General features: G+C 50.6%; 1 protein-coding gene across 4 annotated transcripts in view; it reads right to left on the bottom strand.

Annotated features, from left to right (window-relative positions):
- Window positions 1-8,238: 8,238 nt before the first annotated feature.
- Window positions 8,239-19,231, bottom strand: part of Ascc2 (activating signal cointegrator 1 complex subunit 2) — a 43,482-nt gene continuing 32,489 nt past the window's right edge. For all 4 annotated transcript variants that reach the window (XM_060365575.1, XM_021632728.2, XM_060365574.1 and 1 more), the window contains 7 exons: window positions 18,603-18,817; window positions 17,565-17,684; window positions 12,008-12,101; window positions 11,800-11,921; window positions 11,226-11,325; window positions 9,989-10,068; window positions 8,239-8,737 (listed from right to left, as the gene is read on the bottom strand). In XM_060365575.1, the coding sequence (XP_060221558.1) occupies window positions 8,566-8,737; window positions 9,989-10,068; window positions 11,226-11,325; window positions 11,800-11,921; window positions 12,008-12,101; window positions 17,565-17,684; window positions 18,603-18,817 (903 nt within the window). In that variant the 3' untranslated portion in view covers window positions 8,239-8,565. The remainder of the gene's footprint in view (window positions 8,738-9,988; window positions 10,069-11,225; window positions 11,326-11,799; window positions 11,922-12,007; window positions 12,102-17,564; window positions 17,685-18,602; window positions 18,818-19,231) is intronic.

The raw sequence follows: 19,231 nt of genomic DNA, 5'->3' as shown, positions 1-19,231 counted from the left end.
TCTGCAATCCGTCAGCTTTCACACTCGGACCCCAGGAAGGCTTTGCCATCTCCCTAGCCAAGCTGGGAAGACTGGGGTTTCTTCATGGGTCTGAGGCTCTGGGGTCCTTGACAAGGCTGAGCCCATGCTGACCACACACATTCATTCAGGAATCTATGAATTCATCTGACCTCTGTGGACACCAGTTTGCCCGTGGTACACATGCATAGGTGTAGACAAAAATACTGAAACAAAGTGAAATGGATAAATTTTTTAAAAAAAAAAAAAGGTTTTTTCTTTTTAAGGCAGGACCAAGGATATAACTTAGGAAAATGAAAAGAAAAAAATTAAGTTGGGGGTTAAGGGGGTAGGTTTTCCATATATAGTCATACTGACCTTGAACTCAGGGCAATCCTATCTCAGCCTCCTGAGTACTAGAATTCCAGTCATGTACCACCACACTTGGCAATTTTATTAAGGCTTTATCCTGAGAAACTTATCATGGGCATGGGCAGATACCAAGGCAGGGGGCTCTTCACCATCTCTTAAGAGGATATAATTAGAAATAACGCAGGGGCAGCCAGACTGAAGCAGCCTGTGGCCGGGGGTGAACGGCCACCGAACTGGAAGTGAGAAAGAAAATGTTCGCAGACAGCGGAGGAGACGTCTTAACAGCGTGTTCAGCGTGATCCTATTTTTGTACAAAACCAAGGCATATATTCCTTTTTATAAACCTAAAAACTGCTCCAAGTACTCCAGAGCCAACAGCAATTCTTTCCACATGGGGGGATTATCGCTTTTTTCCTCCGTGAGTTGTGGGAACCATGCTGAGCGTGACATCGCCTTTGTAGTAAGAGCGGAAAGCCATGGAAGTTATTTAAAAGAAATAGAGTCCATCCCTGGCTCAAAGCCAGCCCTTCCCAAAACAAGAAACGGGTGTGGGGGGGGTTGCCCTACAAATGAGCGTCAGGTCTTCTGAGGACGGATGGAAATCAATGCGCTCTAACTGTCTGAGCGGTGGGCAAGTCGGGGCGGAATACAAATTCCAAGGGAAGTTGCAGAATGCTTGAGGGACAGCCAAGGATGAGCAGGCTGTATGGGGTGAGCTACTACCACATGAGGAATATCACACGCGCACACGCGCGCACACGCATGCACGCATGCATGCGTTCACGAAAGGCACTGCTCTCTACTTCATTGTAAGTGGAAAGGAAGCTCACACAGGTCAGCTTGCCGGGGTGACGTGGCCAGTAAAAGTGAAAGGCAAGGCAGTTGGCTGCAGAGAGAAAATTCATATCTACTACTACTACTATTATTATTATTATTATTATTATTATTATTATTTTGAGCAGAGTCTCTCTGTGTAGCCCTGGCCGTCCTGGAACTCATTCTGTAGACCAGGCTGGCCTTGAACTCAGAGATGCACCTGCCTTTGCCTCCTGAGTGCTCTGACTCAAGGTGTATGCCGCCACTGCCCAGCTTCATATCTGTTATTCTAAGCCATGGAAAACTCATTTTTCTCTTTTCATCACGGCCTTGGCCTGATACAATTGAATTTATATACAGACCGAATGCCAAGGGCAGATGCCAGCTGGCCCCAAGGACAGAGCAATGATAGAGAGTAGACAATGCTGGCTAGGAGCCGCTCAGTTGGTAGCCTGTGCTGACAGCCTTCCTGCTGTTTCTGTCCTAGCTTGGTTTCCAAACTCTCGAGAAGAACCCTCTCCCTCACACCCTTGTGAAGCTTCCGGGTCAGCTCTCCTGCTCAAGGCTCCCCACCGCCTGTAAAATCAGGTTACTGTTCTTTAGCTTCTCCACACGTCTCTGGTGAACCCATAAACCAGCGTCCTTGCTGAGCTGTGCAATCTATGCCTGGTCCTGGGTTATGGAAACGGAACGGCTGAGTTCAGATCCTACCCTGGAGACCAGAGAATTGGCTCAGCAGGTAAAAGCACTGGCTGCACAAGCCCAATCATTCAAATTCATTCCCAGCACCCATGTGCAAAGCTAAATGCAGGGACTGGAGAGATGGCTCCTCTGCTAAAAGTACTGGCTGTTCTTTCAGAAGACCTAAGTTCAAGTCCCAGTACCCAGACAGCAGTTCATAAAAGTCTATCACCCCCATCCCAGGGACTCCAATACCCTCTCTGGTCCCTTTGGAACCAGGAATGCACATAGTTCAAAGGCATACACACAGGCAAAACAATCACATACATAAACCTAAAAAAAAAAAAAAGCCACATCCATAATACCAGCACTCCTACAGCAAGATGGAAAATGGAGACAGGAGAGGTGGCCTGAAGCCAGCCAGCCTGGAGAACACTCCCAGGCAGAACCAGGAAGAGAGACCCCACTGTGGTAAGGTAGAAAGAGCCAACTCTTGAGATTTGTCCTCAGATTTTCACATGAGCATACATGCACACTTGTGCACATACTTGTGTGCACACACACACATGTTCAAAAAAAAAAAAAAAAAGAGGAGTCCTAGCCCTACCAGTCTCTTTGTGGGGATACTGGCAGGCTGCCTCCCCCCTCAAGGCCTCTTTCCTCTTACCTGGAACTGGAGCAGTAAGGAGCAGCGCCTCCCACGGTGGCGGGGAAGCTGTGCCACAGTGTTCACAGTATGCTGAGCCCACGCTTACCTGGTTGATTTTGTTATACTGCAATAGCAAAGAAATGGACAGGCACAGAGATGGCTCAGCCATTAAGAACACTGGCTGCTCTTACAGAGGACCCAGATTTCAATCCCAGCACCCACACGGGGGCTCACAAACATCTGTAACTCCAGGTCCAAGGGACCCAACATCCTCTTTTGGCTGTGTGTGGGTTGCACGGACATGCATGCAGGCAAAAGACTTATAAAATAAATCTAGCCAGATTAAAAAAAAATTCAATGGGGGGGTCCTTGTCCAGGCTCCAGGGAGCAGCATGAATTAGCATATTTGATCCGCTCGGTGTGGGCTGAGAGCTTCGGGGACGATTGTGCAGCTGAGTCATCCAAAATGTCTCTTGCTTGCTGTTCCCTGTGAGGCCTGATCATGTTCTCTTGGTGGCCACCTATGTCCCTGGCACTCACACATCTCCAGCGCTATTTAAACCCTCAGCCTCGCACACTCCTGGGACAGCACTTAGCCCATCCCACCCCTTCCCCTGTGCAACCGAATCCTCTTCACTTGCCTGTCTTCGGTGTCTGCACAGATCTGTCTCCCTCTTGTGCAGGCCGCCAGCAGTGAGGGCCACTACCAGCCTCTGGTGGCAATTCCATGTGATGTCTGATTGTCTAATGAAGCCTTTCCAACCGAGTCCTCCTACGGGACCCTTTCCCTCCATGAATGTAGGCTGTGGAAATTACAAAAATGTATTCTGCCCAGCTCCCCCTGACCCTCCGTTTACAGAATGGCTTCAATTATAAATTGCATCAGCAGACTCACCGTGTTGAGAATCGGGGACATAATGGAGTACTTCTCCCCCACCCCCCAGCTCAGGTACCGGACTAGAGAGAAGCAAGAAGCTGAAGTTGAGGACGTTGGCTTTGGAGGCTAGCTCACCTGTTTGAATTCTGCCTTGGCTACTTGGCATTCCTTAAGCAAAGGACTGAGGGGCTGCTGTCGCTGCTTACATTTACTGTGTAAATGGGGCTGGCCCCCTAGCCTCTGGCTCCCAGGGCTGGGATTAAAGGTGCATGCCAATGCTCTTGGGCCAGCACTCCTGGGCGATTGCTTTTACGTGGGTCCTGGGGATCAGAACCCAGGCATTCATGCTTAGGCAGCTTCCGCTTTGCCCGCTCGATTACTCCTTCCCTCTTGGCTCCTGGCCTTCAGTCCACTGCCCTTCTGATTACCCCAGTCTTCCTTTACAGATGGATTAGCAATAAAAAGAACAGGCATGAGCAGGCCTGAGAATTCAGGTGAAAGAATGCTGAGCAAGCAGATGGGAATGTGAGAGGGAGACAGGGCTGAAGCCTGTGTGCACACACTCCAAAGACCAGGCTGGAGCTTACAGGAATCAGGCTTTGGCCCCCTGAAGGCTCCTTTTCTATTTTGCTCTTGTGTGAAAACCAGTTTTTTGGTTTTTGTTTGGGGGGAGAGGGGCACGGTTACCTCCTTGGGATGGCAGAAGGCCTAAAGAGACATGTCACGGTGGTAAACGGTGAATGTCTGATAGCTGGAAAAGCAGTTGGTGTCGTAGTGTCATTTTTGGAAAACTAGAACTTGGTACCTGTCGCTTTAGTCATTTGGACCACAGCAAGCAAACCGATGAAAACCCTGTGTCTGGGAGAGCCCCACGAACCTCGCCAGCCCTCGCGACGGTGTGCCGGGGGTGCAGCGGAAGACACAGGGCCTGCTGGGTTTAATAAGCTGAGAGTGCTGAAGGCCAGTTGACAGCTGCATAAAACCCCATCCCTAGCTGGTGGTAGAGATTTCTGTGTGTGACACGAAGGCAAAATCGCATGGGTATTTCACAGACTCATCTCTCGCTGACACCCTCTTCCTAACAGGGGTCTGCAGATGGGACTGTCACCAGCATCAAACATTAAAAAAAATTTTTTTGTACGGGTAGGTGTTTTGCCTGCCTGTGTGTCTGTGAACGTGCACCCTATGTGTGCAATGCTCCGGGAGGCCAGAGAGAGCTTCCCCAGGACTGGAGCTCTGGACCCCACCACGTAGGTGCCGGGGATGGAAGCAGGGTCCCTCAGAACAGCCCCACTTTTGACTGCCGAGCCACCGCTCCAGCCTCAGAATCAACTTTTCATTTGCGGTCAGGGCTACAGAGCTGCAACCACCACACACTTGCCCTCCTCCAGGGCCCTCCTTGGTTGCTCCATATCCAGGAATCTTAGTAAGAGCAGAGGCCAGGGATGGCTTAGCGACCTGGTATGGATTTCGGTCCACCCTTCCTACAGCTGGGCGCCTGGAGCCCTGGCTCCTTCTAGAAAGTTAAAAGCAGGGCTGTGCCAACCTACCTGCTTACCTCTGGGCCTCCTTTTCAACGCTGTGTTCCAGAACCAGCTCTCCCGCAGCCTCCCTGATTTCTCTCCTCTCCACATGAGCCAAGCCAGGCTGCCCAGTGCCCAAACACCCTTGGTGTCTTCATCCTTCTGCTCTTGTGCCCTTTGTATTGTGACTTCCAGGGGACAGAGGTGGCCTTATGCACACATGCGGACAAGGGCCTTAGAGTGCATGCTCTAAATAGGAGTTCCAGTCCTCCACTCTTGGCTTCCCAGGAGTGGATGTTGGCTTTTTGGGGCTGGAGCCTTGAGACAAGCTGGGCTTGTGATCAGACTCACTCAGGCTCCAATTGGGACACCACAACTGCTCTCTCCTGAGGAGAGATTTCATGTCTATAAACCTAGCGCACTGGAGGCTGAAGCAGGAGGAGCTCAAATTTGAGGTCAGCCTGGGCTACATATCAAGATTCTGTCTCACGAGACAATATAAGGACCTGGAGAGACAGTTCAGAGGTCAGGAGTGTGCCCTGCTCTTGCGGATGCCCCAGATCCAGCTGTCAGCATCCATGTCAGGAAGCTCATAATTGCACCTCAGTCCAGGGGATCCAACTTCCTCTGGTCTGCCTGGGCACCTGAGCACACGTGGTACATAAAAACTCAGGTAAGCACACACACATTTTTTAAAAAAAGAAACAAAGCTTTAAAACAGTTCCTTTTTTTAAAACATACTGTTCAGTAGGCTCAACAGTAGACTAGACAAACCTCTTGAAAGTGGAAACAGGAAAAAGAAAAGAAAGAAAAGAAATCCGTTTCTGGGCTGGAAAGGTGGCTCAACGGTTAAGGGCACTGGCTACTCCTCCAGAGGTGTCCTATAGCACTAATATACATAAATAACACCCTGTGCTATAATACTAGCCTGTGCCCTCCTTCGATTGCAGTGAGAGGGAACAGCATGCCTTGAAGCTGGAGTAAGGCTTCGGGAGACATCCCGGGGACTGACCCTGACTGCTGTCCCTTGCTGTGTGACTGTGGGCCTCTCTGTACCTCGGTCTTCTCACCTCACCCAAGGTGTTGCAAGATTAAGCAAGAGAACAAACTCTAGGAAAACACACAGGAGAAACTCTGGCATGAATGAGGCTCAAGAAACCTGTTCATTCCCAATAGAAGTAATCATGGTCCCGCCACCACCATCACCCACACATTTCCTTCCAAACTCGGTCTGTGTGCAAAAGGGGTTCCGACAGTCTCAAACAATGCCTCACACTATGTCTTCAGAAAGTTTTTATTTATAGACAGGGTCTCATGTAGCTTGGACTAGCCTTGAACTCTGTCTCTATCTCCCAAGAAGTAAGTCTGTCTAGCTCTGGCTGACTCTGAGTTTATTTTTCTGCACTATTCCTGAAGCTGAGCTCCTGGTGGGACAGTGACATGCAGGTTTGAGCCAACTGTTTCCTCCTCCAGGCTGAAGCTGGGGCAATTTGGCAAGGGCATGCATCCACTACTAAGCTCCTACGGGCACACTCCTCCTTCGCACAAGCTCTTAGATCTCTTATAATCCACCTCTGGTTTTGCCTCACAGGGGCACAGAAGCTCTAGCAGCTGACCGTTCATACACAAGGAATAAAGACACTTGGGTCTCATGTCCTTTCAGAGGTTTGAAGTTTCTCCAGAAACAACTATGGTCACATTCTCTGCAGGGCACACAAAAGGCACTTAGAAAACACCCGCATAGGAAAAGAGTGGGGTGGGAGTGGGACCAAATGGTCCGCTTACCCAGCACTCGGGCTGCCTTGGATTCTTGCAATCTTGGACTCCCTTGGGGACTTCCTTTGTGTACGTAGTACTGGGGACAAACCTAAATAAAGCCCTGTGCATGTTGTGTTAGTAGAGCTCAGCCTCAGTCTCCATCTCTAGGGACCTCACCTACACAACACAGTGCCGTCCATCTGGTCCAGTGCTCTCATTCAAGCTGAAGGGATGGGGTGACAGGAAAGCTCCGGGCTGATTTCAAAGAGCTAGGAAAGGCTGTCCTGGAGAGCTAAAAGGGGCAAGCCTCAGCCTCCTGGGGGGGGGTGGGGGAATTCTGTTTGATTTGGTCCGACAGACTGGGAAACAGAAGGATGGTGATTCTTTCGGACAGCCTGCTCCCAGGAAAGCGGGTGGTCCTCTAGGTGACTGAAGGCATAGATGGCCAAGAGCAGATGTAAGCTGGTGCAGGGAACAGCAGTGGGCAAAGCACATGGAGACAGGAGCTCTCAAGCCCGTGCTCTGCATGAGAGACAGCAGCTTGGTCTGAGTTCAGTCAGGGAGAGAAGAAATGACCCTGCTACTGAGCTGGGCCACTGGTAAGCGCTTCCAGGAGGAAACAGTTTCCTGTTGTCTGTCACCATGGCTAACTCTGCCAGATCTCAGCTTAATTCAGCAGCCCTTGGGGAGGACACTACCTTGTACTTGCTCTGCATCTCAAATGCTCCCAGAGGCCCGCGAGGCGCAGAGGGATTGCCATTGATTTTCACTTGTACAGACTGGCCTAACAAAACAATCCATCAAGTATCTGCCTGCCTGGTTGTCCTAACTGCAAGCAAATCAATGTCCCCGCCATCCAAAAGGTCTCCTACTAAGACTCTAGGCGCTGCTTGGTCAGGATTAGCTCAGAAAAGACCCCACTGTAGATCCCACTGCACATTAGCTAAGCCCAGGAGACCTGTTACCCCGATTTCCACTGCAGAGTGGGCCACGCCTGGCAAGGGCTCTGGAAACCTGCCAGGTCCTACTTGCTTCAACAGGGCTTGGCGCATACCTTCACTTCTTTCTAGAGGCTTCCAAGCTCTACATTGGGGGAGGGGAGAAATAGCGTATTCATAACTATGAGGCTCTGCAACTGGCCAAGTGTCCCTGTGCCAGCTGTGACACAGGGGCTGACATCACCTACATGGATCTAGACCCTGTACTGCCAAGGATCAGAGTGAGGAGCCAAGACCTGCTCTGCACTTCCTGCCTGTGGCCCAGGAACACACCCTCAGCCCTCCATGTCCCATTACCCTTGTCTGTTCTGTGACCTGAAAACAGTACCTACCTCCTGAAGAGGAGGGGCACGAGGTAACATAAGGGACCCTAGGCTTCACACTGGCCACTTCCTTCCACAGGCACAGAGAAAGGGAGATGTATTCGGGGTCACACGGCAAAGAAGAACATAAGGAGAGGGCAGGCATGGAAAGTCAGCAGACAGAGTAGGGGGACTACTGTGCTTTCTTGTCTTTAGTGTCACTGAGGAAGGACAGATGGAAAAGGCTGGAGCGTGTCATGGAGCATTGTTGGAAGGTCAGAAACTTTATTCATGGGCTTTCTGTTGCTTCTGAATATACAAGTTTCCTACCATCCAGGACTTCCGTGAGGTGATGTGTCTTGCTTCACAAGATGAGGAACACCTGGTTCTGCATCCCCACCCTTTCCAGCCAGCGCGCTGGGAGAGAGCCTGCTTGATGGCCTTGGGTTCCTGCACCAAGGGATAAGGCACTGTGTATTCAACAAGAAGGCGTTCATGGCTGGCTGGTAGGTGAGGTGCGGCGGTGGCCTTGAAGGGCTCCTGAGGGCAGAGCTGCCTTGAGGGGCCTCCCTCGTCCAGGCAGCTTGTGGCCTCAGGATGGGATCATGCCTTTGCTTCTTTTGCGGTCAGCCATAGTTCTACGGTTGTGGTTGGCTCTGGCTGCCTTGTTGGCTTCTTTCTTCCTTCGTTCCTGGGTTGTTTCTCGGCTTTGCCCATGGCCCCTGGGGCTGCCCATCACTGCAGTGGAGTTCTCAGGCCGGTACCTAAGGGAACAACACCCACTCCATGATAAAGAGACATCAGCTGGAAGAGACTGATAGGAAGGCCCCTGCAGCCCATCCTGGTGCCTATCATTGAGGACATACCCTGGCCAGGTCCAGGTAGGCAGGGAAATGGAACCCCAGTCCTAGGCCTGATTTCCTCCCACGCCCATCAGCCATCTGTGTGCATACTGTTAGTGGGCTGAATGGTAGGTTCCTTCCCTCTGCCACACAGCACCCCTGCCCCCATTTGACAATGCTCTATTTTACACACCAGGCCCTAACTTGGTGGTCCCCAAAGGCATGCTCATAACCTGACTGAGGATCTCTTCAGCCATCAGCCTCTGGGGTCCACTCAGAACATATATCAGGGCTGGATGGAAGAAGTCAGAATAGCTTTGCTCTCTACCAACAACCTATGATTCCCTGTTGCCTTCAGAATGAAACCAAATGTCTCTTGGTGAGGTCACCCGCACCCAGAGCCTAGGTTAGGCCTGGATTTCTACCCTTGGTCCATTCGGCCAGTTTCTTCACTACGAAAAAGAGGGAACCTGAAAGTCATGTCAGGGATTCCTGTCAAAGACCCTCTCTCTGACAGACTTGCTTCCTGGGGACTTAGCTCAAGTGTCCTGTGTGCCTACCATGACCCTAAGCCACTAAGGTGTGTCTTCTGCCTGGGCTCTTTTACTCTGCTGCTATCAGCTGGCTTGCACACACTCGCATGCTGAGCAACACACATGTCAAGTACTGAGTATGAGTGTGCAAAACAGAGCTGAGGCATCTGGGCTCCATCTTTTTTATGTACTTGTTTTTGAGACAGGCTCTCACTATGTGTCCTCTGAACCAGAGACCTTCTTGCCTTTGCCACCTGCACACTGGGACCACAGGCTCACAGTGTAATTGTGGCTTTATTCATGTGTGAGAGGGTTTGCCTAGGTTGCCCAGATTGTTTTTGAAATCCTGGTTTCAAACTCTTGACTCAGCCCATGTAGCTAAGACTACAGGCACACGCTTTGATTGGCTTCGATCTTTAGGTGACACTTAATGCTATATGACCTTGACTCAGTTATTTAATGTCTCCGGGCCAATGCAGGGGATGATACTGATATTAGTAGTTACTTCTTAAAGCTGAATTACTGAATGAATGAATGTTAGCTAAATTACTACCCCCAAAAGCCCCAGGGATTCCTGCATGGCCTGCTGGGCTCCCCCGAAAGGGTCTCCTCCAGGTGAATTAGCCCCTCCAATGCTCACCCCTTCCTGGCGAGGAAGGCCATGCGCCTGGCTTCGGCCTTTTCCCTCAGCACTGCAGGATCCTGGATGAAATGGTCTGGCTGTGGAGCGAAGAGAAGACAAAATCTGTAACCATGAGCTTTTCCATTTCCCTAGGCTGTGTGGGGCCATGCTGGAAGAAATCCTGCTGCAGCCATGTGGGATGCAGACTGCGACAGCAGGCAGGGTAGGCACTCAGGATGGAGCTAGGTGGCGGCCACTGGAAGGTTCCTTTAGGAGAGGAGCTGGAGGATGTCGGGCAGGCCGCTGGGCTGAGAGGACCACAGGAGGCACGTCACTGGGTGTGTGTTTGGCTGGCAGAGATGGCCAACAGGAAAGGACACAAGGGGCCATGAAAGCTGTGTGGAGGCCCTGGAAACAGGCTGGCCCTGAGACTTAGAGGCTTCCCTCTGATGCCACAGCAGAGTGCTGGGTGAGAACTCCTCTTGAGGACAGTTCTCTATGCCCAGTGTGCATGGTGGACCTGTGCAGGGGAAAGCTGGGACCTCAGTAAACAGGCAGGTTCTGGCAGATAGAATACTTGAAAAAAAAAAAAAAAAAAATCCAAAGGACTAGAATTAGTGACATGGAAAGACGGTAGATTTCCTGGGCAAACCTGAGCTACGGCAGCAGATGAGCTGAGGGCCCAGTGGCAGGGCATATGCTTGCCACCACTCATGCTAGTTCCTGCCAGGCCCTCCACAGCTCTAGAAACATCTGACTCTGTCCCCTGCTGGGGTGCTAGGGACTTCAGAGTGCCCAGCTACTGCCCTCAACTGGAGCAAGGTTACTTCCTCTGTTAAAAAATGCTGAGTTTCGAGTTAAGATTTAAGCCCAAGAAAAAGTTTAGCTGCTAAAACTGAGTTTTCAGACCTTCTGGGCTCCAGAGCCTCTGGGCTCCAGGTCTTTTCTGGTTTTTAAGAACTGCTATCTAGGCTACCCTTCCTTCTCCTAGACCATGACACATAATGAACTCAGCTGTTCACAGAACCAGCCTTTAATCTGGCTCCCGAGAACCCCCTGAGCAATGGAGGCAGGATCAAAGCCAGCAGCTCTCCAAGCAGTCTGTACTTAAAAGGACCCTCCCCAAACCAGAAGCTGTGTTGACTCCCTGTGTTTGCCACTCCAGGATCTGAGGCAGGGAGAGATGGGAAGCACAGAGCTTCCAATTTGCTCTTCAGACTGCATTTCTTTTATCTGCCACCTGCCCAGGACATACCTTGGGGGCCTCCTCTTCAGCCTCCTCCTCTTCATCATATTCCTCCTCCTGCCCTTCTCCAGGCACTTTGGTTCTCAGCACCTGAGGGATGGTGAAGGGCCTGAGGGTTGGAAGACAAAGTGAGATCAAAGACAGGCTCCCCTTGGAGAGTAGCCTCCTGCCTCAGGGAGAAGACTGGGAAGCACTGCCCAGGAAGCCAGGGTACCCACAGGCTTTTTCAAGCAGGCTTTGCTTTGGTCCCCAGCTTCTTTAAAGAAAGGACCCACAGTCTGATGTATAGAGAGCAGGGGATAGCTGGGCTGAGGCCCTGGGGATCTCCAGTCTTTTTGTTCATCAGGGAAGCCCTGCTTTGATCTGCAATATGGGAATCTCTACAAGATTCTGCTGAGAAAATGTTCTGTGTTTAGGGAAAAACAAGCAAAATGACCTGCTAAGACCAAATAAATGCTTCCTGATTTAGTGAGGGCTGAGGTGAAGGAGCAGGGGGGTGGGGTGCAGCGGGGGGGTGGTGAAGCCCGGCTGTGCCGCGCTCTGGTCATCCGTGCTCTACGCTGGTGTCAGCCTGACAGCTCACCTGCGGCTGATGAGCTCATCATCGGAGTCTGCATCGTTGGCGCCCACCTGGTTACCGTCGTACGTGTCATCATACTCATCCTCATAGTCATCGACCTGGTACTCTCCGGGCTGCAGTGGGACCTGCAACAGCAGACTTGTGGGTGAGAGAGGCCTGAGGGGCTGCTGCAGTTCCCAGGCCCAGCGGAGGCCCAGGCTGGGCAACCTACCTCTTCCACCACCACGCTGTACTTCTGGTAGCGCTGCCGCTGCGACACCACAGCCCGCTTGTCATTCACCAGGCTCCTCACGTTCTCCTCCTTCCTGGAGCCAGGGACAGCAGGGAGAGAGGGAGGACACCGTCAGGTTTGGAAGACTGTAGAGGGCAAAAGGCCCAGATAGGTACTGGGTTCACTTCTTTTACACCCCGGACTACGCTGAGCCACACGCAGCTTTTGTACTAATCCCCGGAAAGCCTCAAGACTCTCGGCTAAGGCAAGAGGGGGTCTGGATTCTTCCTCTCACCCCTTTTACTATAGCAGCTCCTATCTGTTCTACAGTGCCAGCTTCCATGGAAGACAACCGTGGGAGGAGGAAAGTCTGGTAGTCTAATTGCCATCAGTTGTGCCATAAGCGAGGCCAGATGGGTGCAGTGAAGGGGGAAGGGCTACACCTGGCTCACGCTGAACTGTACATCAGTGTCAACTGGGCCTCAGGCCTCTTGATCATGGCTTTGCAAACCCATGGAGAAACTTGGCTTGTCAGCCACATACACAGGCCTGTGGAATGTGATTTTTGGCCCTGCAGGGGAAAATCAATTAGAGATGTCAAGCAAGAAATCCAGCTTAGCAATGAGATCTGGTCTCTGGAAGGTGTGAGGAGAAGGGCCAACCAAAAAAATAAATAAATAAAATAAAGAGACATAGACCCATGCAGATTCTGCACAGACCTTCTAAAAACTGGGGTCTTGGCGGGTGGCAGGCATCAGTCTGTAGGGCTGTCTGGAAGCCTGGGACAGGTTGGAACTGTAGGCTCAGTGTGGTCGGTAAGCCTTTGCTGTCCTGTGACAATCTTTATTAAGGGCCTACTATGTGCTCGGCAGCGTTCTAAGGCTGAGCAGGAAGGAGAGTCAGAAACAGGTCAGGTATGTCTCTACACTTATAGTGGAGTTTGGGGGTGAAAGTCACAAATATGCTGAATTGAGCTGGGTCTACTACTGACAGAGAGACAGAAGACAGAACTGAGCCCTGACTCTTGGGCCAGAATGGGTCTGGAGGAAGAGGGTATTTGCACTAGCAGCCCCACAGTGGGACAGAAAGGATGCTGTATTTAATTTAGATTGGAGAGAAACTTTAGGTAAACAGGAAGCTTAGCTGGCTACAGTGGCTCACCCCTATAATGCTAGAATTATAGAGGCTGAGGCAGGAAAACTGCCAAGAGTTAAATGTCAGCCTGGGCTAGAGAGACCCCTATCTCAAAAGAGCAAACCAAAACCGAGTATGGTGATGCATGCCTATGATCCTAGCACTTGAAAGGAAGTGAGCTGGAGGCCAGCTTAGGCTACATGAGTCTTTGGCTTAAATAAAACAACTGAAACAAAACAAACAAACAAACAAAAAGACCAATCCAGGAATCTTTTCCAGCATCCAAGCTTATCCAGATTGGTGAAGACACACTCATGGTCTCAGCCACGCTTCCTGAAATGCCAGCTTCTGGGCTGCCGAAGAACGGAAGGTGTCACCATCGCCTGGCAGCCCCTGATTTCTCTCATCCCAGGTTCTGGCCAGTGAGGTAGTTCTTGTATGCTGGGTAGTCTCTAGTTCTGTGGCTCTTTACAGGGTCAGATGGAGAAGCCACCCTCTATGGACCCAACCTGGGCCCTGGGAGAGGTCTGGCAGCAGAGCCAGAGGCCTGGGAAGTCTGTCTAGGGCACTGCACTTTGCTTTTTTGACTGGATTTGGAGCCAAGCACAAGCAGCTGGGAAAGGTCCATCCTAAGCCAGGCCTTCACTCTACTCTAGAAACAGGCAACAGGGGATTCAAAGACTGTCTTTGGAATCTTCCTACAAAGCGGCAGTAAGCCCAGGAACATGGCAGCTCTCCTGGTACTGGTCCTTTCCTCACCTCATCCACTCAACCCTGTTTTTTTTTTTTTTTTTTTTTAGAGAATTTTTTTTAAAGATTTTATTATTTATTTATTTTATGCATTTACATTAGTGCTCTATCTGCATGTGCACCTGCATACTAGACGAGAGCAGTTGAGGGTATAGATGGTTGTAAGCCACCATGTGGTTGTTGGGAATTGAACTCAGGACCTCTGGAAGAGCAGACAGTGCTCTTAACCACTGAGCCATCTCTCCAGCCCCTCAACCCTGTTCTATACGACCCAGTTCAAACAGGTCCTTAGTGGCCTGCAGAGACAACAAACACCCCATTTTTTAGGTGAGGAAGTGATGGGACTCAGAAAGGCAGAGAAAGCTGCCGAGAGTCACATAGCTTCTGAAAGAAGTTCAGGTCTCCTGATTTGGGTTTGCTACATTTGCTATGCTGTATGGTCACGTCGAGTCTCTACCATCATTAAATCAGAGTCCCACGAACACTGTGGTGGCACTGCCTGCTGGCACTACCAGGACTGGAGAGGTGGCTCAGTTCTTAAGAGCACGGCTGCTCTTGTAAGGGACCCAGGTGCAATCCCAACTCACATGGCAGCTTCCAACCAGCTGTAACTAAATAGCAACAACAAAATGGAGTGGATAAGGCCACCATTAAGGCAGCAGAGACAGGAGGATTTCTGTGAGTTCCAGGCCAGCCAGAGCTACACAGTAAGGCCCTATCTCAAACCAAACCAAACAGAAAAGGCCTTAGTTCCTGCTTAGGCGCTCGCGCCAGCAGTGCCCTGAGGTTAAATGGGCTGATGTACACAAGCATAGTGGTGTACTGTGCACAGGCGCCATCCCAGGGCTTGACACAGAGGCAGGAAGAAAATTAGTGCAGGGTCACCTGTGGCTACTTTGTCAGTTGACAGCTACCTGGAGCTCTAGACTGTCTCAAACAGAAAACAAACAAGACATAAAGGATACCGATACGGACCAGCATTTGCTAGGCTTAACAAAATGAATTCTGTTTCTTCTGTTTCAGTCTTACATGCTAGTCTACGCTGATTCCCCAAGAGGCAGGCATATCTAGCCACAGAACCTTTGTTGAGGGGAACTCTTGCTATCTTCCAGGGTCCTACAGAACAGTTCAAAAGACCTAGAGGACCACATGTTGTATACACAGCCTCCTTGAATATACAGTATGTGCTGTATGCACAGTATTGCTGCCTGTGATACCTCCTCCTCTTCTTTTTAAATTTATTTTGAAACAGGATCTCACAATGTAGCCCAGGCTGGTCTCACTCTCTAAAGCCTCCCATGTGCTGGGATTATGTGAGCTGGCCCCAGCTCAGACACACAGGCCCTGATAGTCCACTCCTGCACTCCACATTAGAGGCCCAGAGCTGGCCAGTTCTGTTGATCACACAGGAGACGAGCCAAAACTCATTACCAAAGCTGCCCAGTGTGTTCATCAGATTCAATGTGTATGTACACAGGTGTGAGCTTTGTGTTACTCCACCTGCCACCTGAAGGAGGGCCCTTCCACTTTGCCCTAACTAGGACAGGTGTCCCGGCTGAACTCCGGGTGCACCTGCTTATCTGACGATCTGTCTTTCCCATGGTCTCTGCCCTTTGTGGGCACCTTGTTTTCCTGGTCTCACAAAGGATCTCATGCTAGTAAAGCACTTAATAAATATTTGCTGAGTGGATAAATACTGAACACATGAGTGAAGGTTTTGCCTCTGTACAATCCTTGCCCCTGGGCTGCCCAGCATGGTGGGATTGGTAAACACTGGTCATCCAGTCTCTGTAGGCTCCCAGAGGGCCACAGAATTAAAACATAGCTTTCAGGACACCTGGCTGCTCAGCCCTTCTGATGTCCCTGACAGCTGAGAGCAGCCCATTGGAAATGCTCATAAATGACCTACAAGCAGGTGGGCATGAGGAGTGACCTAGGTGAATCTACAGATGCATATCAAGAGGAAAACCTGTACCCAGAGATGCTAAGCTCTGTGGAGGACCCTACCAGTCAGGCTCCCTATGCCTTCTGCTGGCCTGGGGGTACCCTGTTTGACCCTCCTTACAGCAGCCACCAACAGGACCCCAACTGTGCCTGGGATCCAAGGATGTCGCAATTTGAGTGACTAAGCAGTGTGCCAGGGCTTTCTGTCCAGCTGGCCAGATGGCTTCAGAGTTGCCCTGTGCCGGCTGAACCCTCCTATACAAGCTTCAGGCAGCACACAGCCCCAGGCCACAGGACTGACAGGGAACATCCCTGGATTCTAACTGAAGCAGCAGCTGATATTTCTGCTCTGGGGCTCTTAGCAGAACAGGCCATAAGACTGACAGTCGCCTCCCTTTCTGGACCCTCTTGGCTGCACCATCATGACAGGGACAGGACAGGCTGCATTTGAGAGCTCCTGGATTTCTGGGTTCTAGGAATCAATGCGACCACAGAACTTTGGAGCAGATTAACTCTCCTCACCCCCATTCTTTCTGCCATCACCACTGATTTCAGTTTCTTCCTGGGGAAAACCATCCCAAAGCCCAGTACTTTATTTCTGATACAGGTTCTCACTTGGACTGGGATGGAACTCACTATACAGTTATGAAAATCTCCCCAGGCTCTTGAGTATTTGAATTAGAGGCAAGAGCTTCCGTGCCCAACTTGGGAAACCTTTATATCAAACGTGAAAGCCATGAGCTCATGGAACCATTACCACGCTCACACTGACCCTGAAGCCATTGTTCCTGTGGCTCACTCAGCAAGTTTCCTCCCTGCTTTGCAGAGCCACATGACACATCCTTTAGCTCTCTGTCACTTTCCCAGAAGAACCTTCCTGTCTAGGCTGACATCCCGAGCAGGAGCCCAAGACATCATGTCTGTTTATGAGCTGAATAATGCAAATTTCACATGGGTGTAGGCATTGTCTGCTTTACTCCCCGCTACAGCTCCAGGACTAAATTAATCCAGGGTGATAAGCACCAGGCAAATATTTGTTGAATGAATGAATAGGTCACGAATGGAGTTTTCAATGCTGAGAAAGTAGGAAGACAAACTAAAAATAAAAGAAAGCCTTGAAACAGAATTCTTTCATCTTTGGAAAAACTTACTCACACGACTTAATTTTCTTTTTTTGTCACAGCCTGGAGACAAATCAAATTAGTCAAAACATGGCTTCTAGGAAGGACTGTCTAGCTTTCCACCCATAGAGCCAACAGTCCACACAGGAGGGATGCGGGGACAGATTTGGCCTTCAGGCCTCTACCACTAACGAGTAAGAGTTACTAACAGCTGCCCCCCACGGCTGGCCCTAAAGCACAGTGCTAAAGAACCTGCTCTTGTGGGCTGGCAGTGCATAAGGTCAGGCCTCAGAAGGTCCCCTCAGGGGCTTGAAGAGACAGCTCAGCAGTTGAGAGCACTTGTTGCTCTTGTAGAGGACCAGGTTTGATTCCCAACACACACATGGTAGCTCAAAATTGCCTTTAATTCCAGTTCCAGGCACTTTTCTAGGTGCCTCTATGCCACATACATGCAAGGAAAGCATTCATACACATAAAGTAAAAATAACCTGAGAAAGAGGGTGGAGCTCTGCAAGCGGAAGACCCATGGCTAGTTCTGTCAAAATGGCCTCTGCTTTCCCTCCTTACCGCCACAACTGGAGTGCAGAGCCCCATGTCCTGACACTCACCTCCTGCCCTTGTGCACTCGGCTCAGGTCCACTGAGTCCCTGCTGAACACATCAAACTCATCGTTCTGGAACACGTTGTGACGAGATGTCAACAGGGGTGTAGGGTCCGGCTTCACTTGTCTGGGGGCCATAGCATAGAAATTAACTGAAAGAGCCCTGTTGGCCACGCCCCACTGTGTTCCTCCCATCATATTGTTTGCTCCATGTTAAAAGCCATGCCGGGGCTGGAGAGATGGTTCAGAGGTTAAGCGCACTGCCTGCTCTTCAGAGGTCCACACCTTAACCTCATGCCCTGTGGACCATGCATAGCAGTTTTCTATTTCATGAAAGCTCTGTCCCTCATTTAAATGCCCACAATGGCCCTATGAGACAGGAAGTTACAGGTTACAAAAAGTAAGTTATCTCTTACTTTTTGGGGTGGGGACAGTGGCACTTGCTTTTGCTATGAGGGATGCAATGTGCAACCTCACACAAGCTAAGCCTGTGCTCTACCGCTGAGCTATACCCTCAGCTCCTACTCTACTTCCTTGTGTCTCAGCAATGTCATCTGTGAACTGGAACACTAACAGGCTGAGGAATGGGTCCAAAGGCATAAAGCTACCTTCATTCATCATTTGTTTGTGGAAGAAGCATCCACTTGTGTCCTTGCCCTTGCTTGTCTCCTGAGGCTTTCAGGATAGCAGTGAAACAAAACCAAGAGGTCCAGAGTAGAGGAAGCGAATGGCTTTAGCTGTCCTAGCCGGGAAACTGGGACGGTGCTAAGGCTGGTGTGGATCTGGAGCTGGGGGGCGGGGTGTCAGCACTCACTGCCACACCACTTTAGTAAGTCTTCCTATTAGGCCCTGCAGGGACAGCCAGCCGTGTGCTGAGGACCTTGAGGGCCCCCACGTTTGTTTTCTTTGAAGAGGGCACTAGTTCAAACGGATGAAAACACTGCTGTGAAAAAGAAGCAAACTGAGTCCCTGGCCTAGGGAAAAAATGGGAGGCAGGGTAAGGGGATCCCTGCCTCGAGGGCCTCTTCCCAGCTATGTCTCCCACCTTTCCAGGCTGCGGTCCAGCTGGCTGAGCTCAGGGGCCAGCCTGTCCTCCAGGATGTTGTTGATCACCTGCTCTGAATCATAGCTGTAGTGCTCCAGGCAGGCCAGGATAAAGCCCTCCCCAAGGTCTGGCAGCAGGTCCTTCACTTGGGAGATGAGTGAGTCTAGCTCCACACCACACACAGGAGGGCCCAGGGCAGCTGCTGCACCCATGCACTGCAACGAGAGCCAGATGACAAAGGAAATGATGAACAAGTAAAAGCCTAAGAGTCTCCAAACAGAACGGATTTGCTATCAGGGGCCCTGGCCTTGCCTCTCCTAGTTGTAGGACTTTTGCCACGTGACTTAAATTGAGCCTTTATATTCCCTGTAGAAGAGGGGCTCTCTGACTTCCTGAGTTAACCTTGCCTATGTGGTTTGGAGCACTGTGTATTCTCTCTCTGAACCACTTCCTCCTTATGAAATGGACAAAGTATCATTATCTCATAGGGCTATTTCAAAGGGTTCAATGAAGAGATGTGCATTATCCCCAGAGTACCTGGTATGCAGGAGGGTCTCCATAGACAGTCATGTGTTAGTGATCAAGGTCCTTTGCCCAACTCTACCAAGGTACCTGACTTTGAAGGGTAA

Source organism: Meriones unguiculatus, chromosome 12, assembly GCF_030254825.1.
Source record: "Meriones unguiculatus strain TT.TT164.6M chromosome 12, Bangor_MerUng_6.1, whole genome shotgun sequence".
NCBI classification, from domain to species: domain Eukaryota; kingdom Metazoa; phylum Chordata; class Mammalia; order Rodentia; family Muridae; genus Meriones; species Meriones unguiculatus.
Note: the sequence above shows the minus strand (reverse complement) of the source record. Positions and strands in the feature narration are given on the sequence as shown.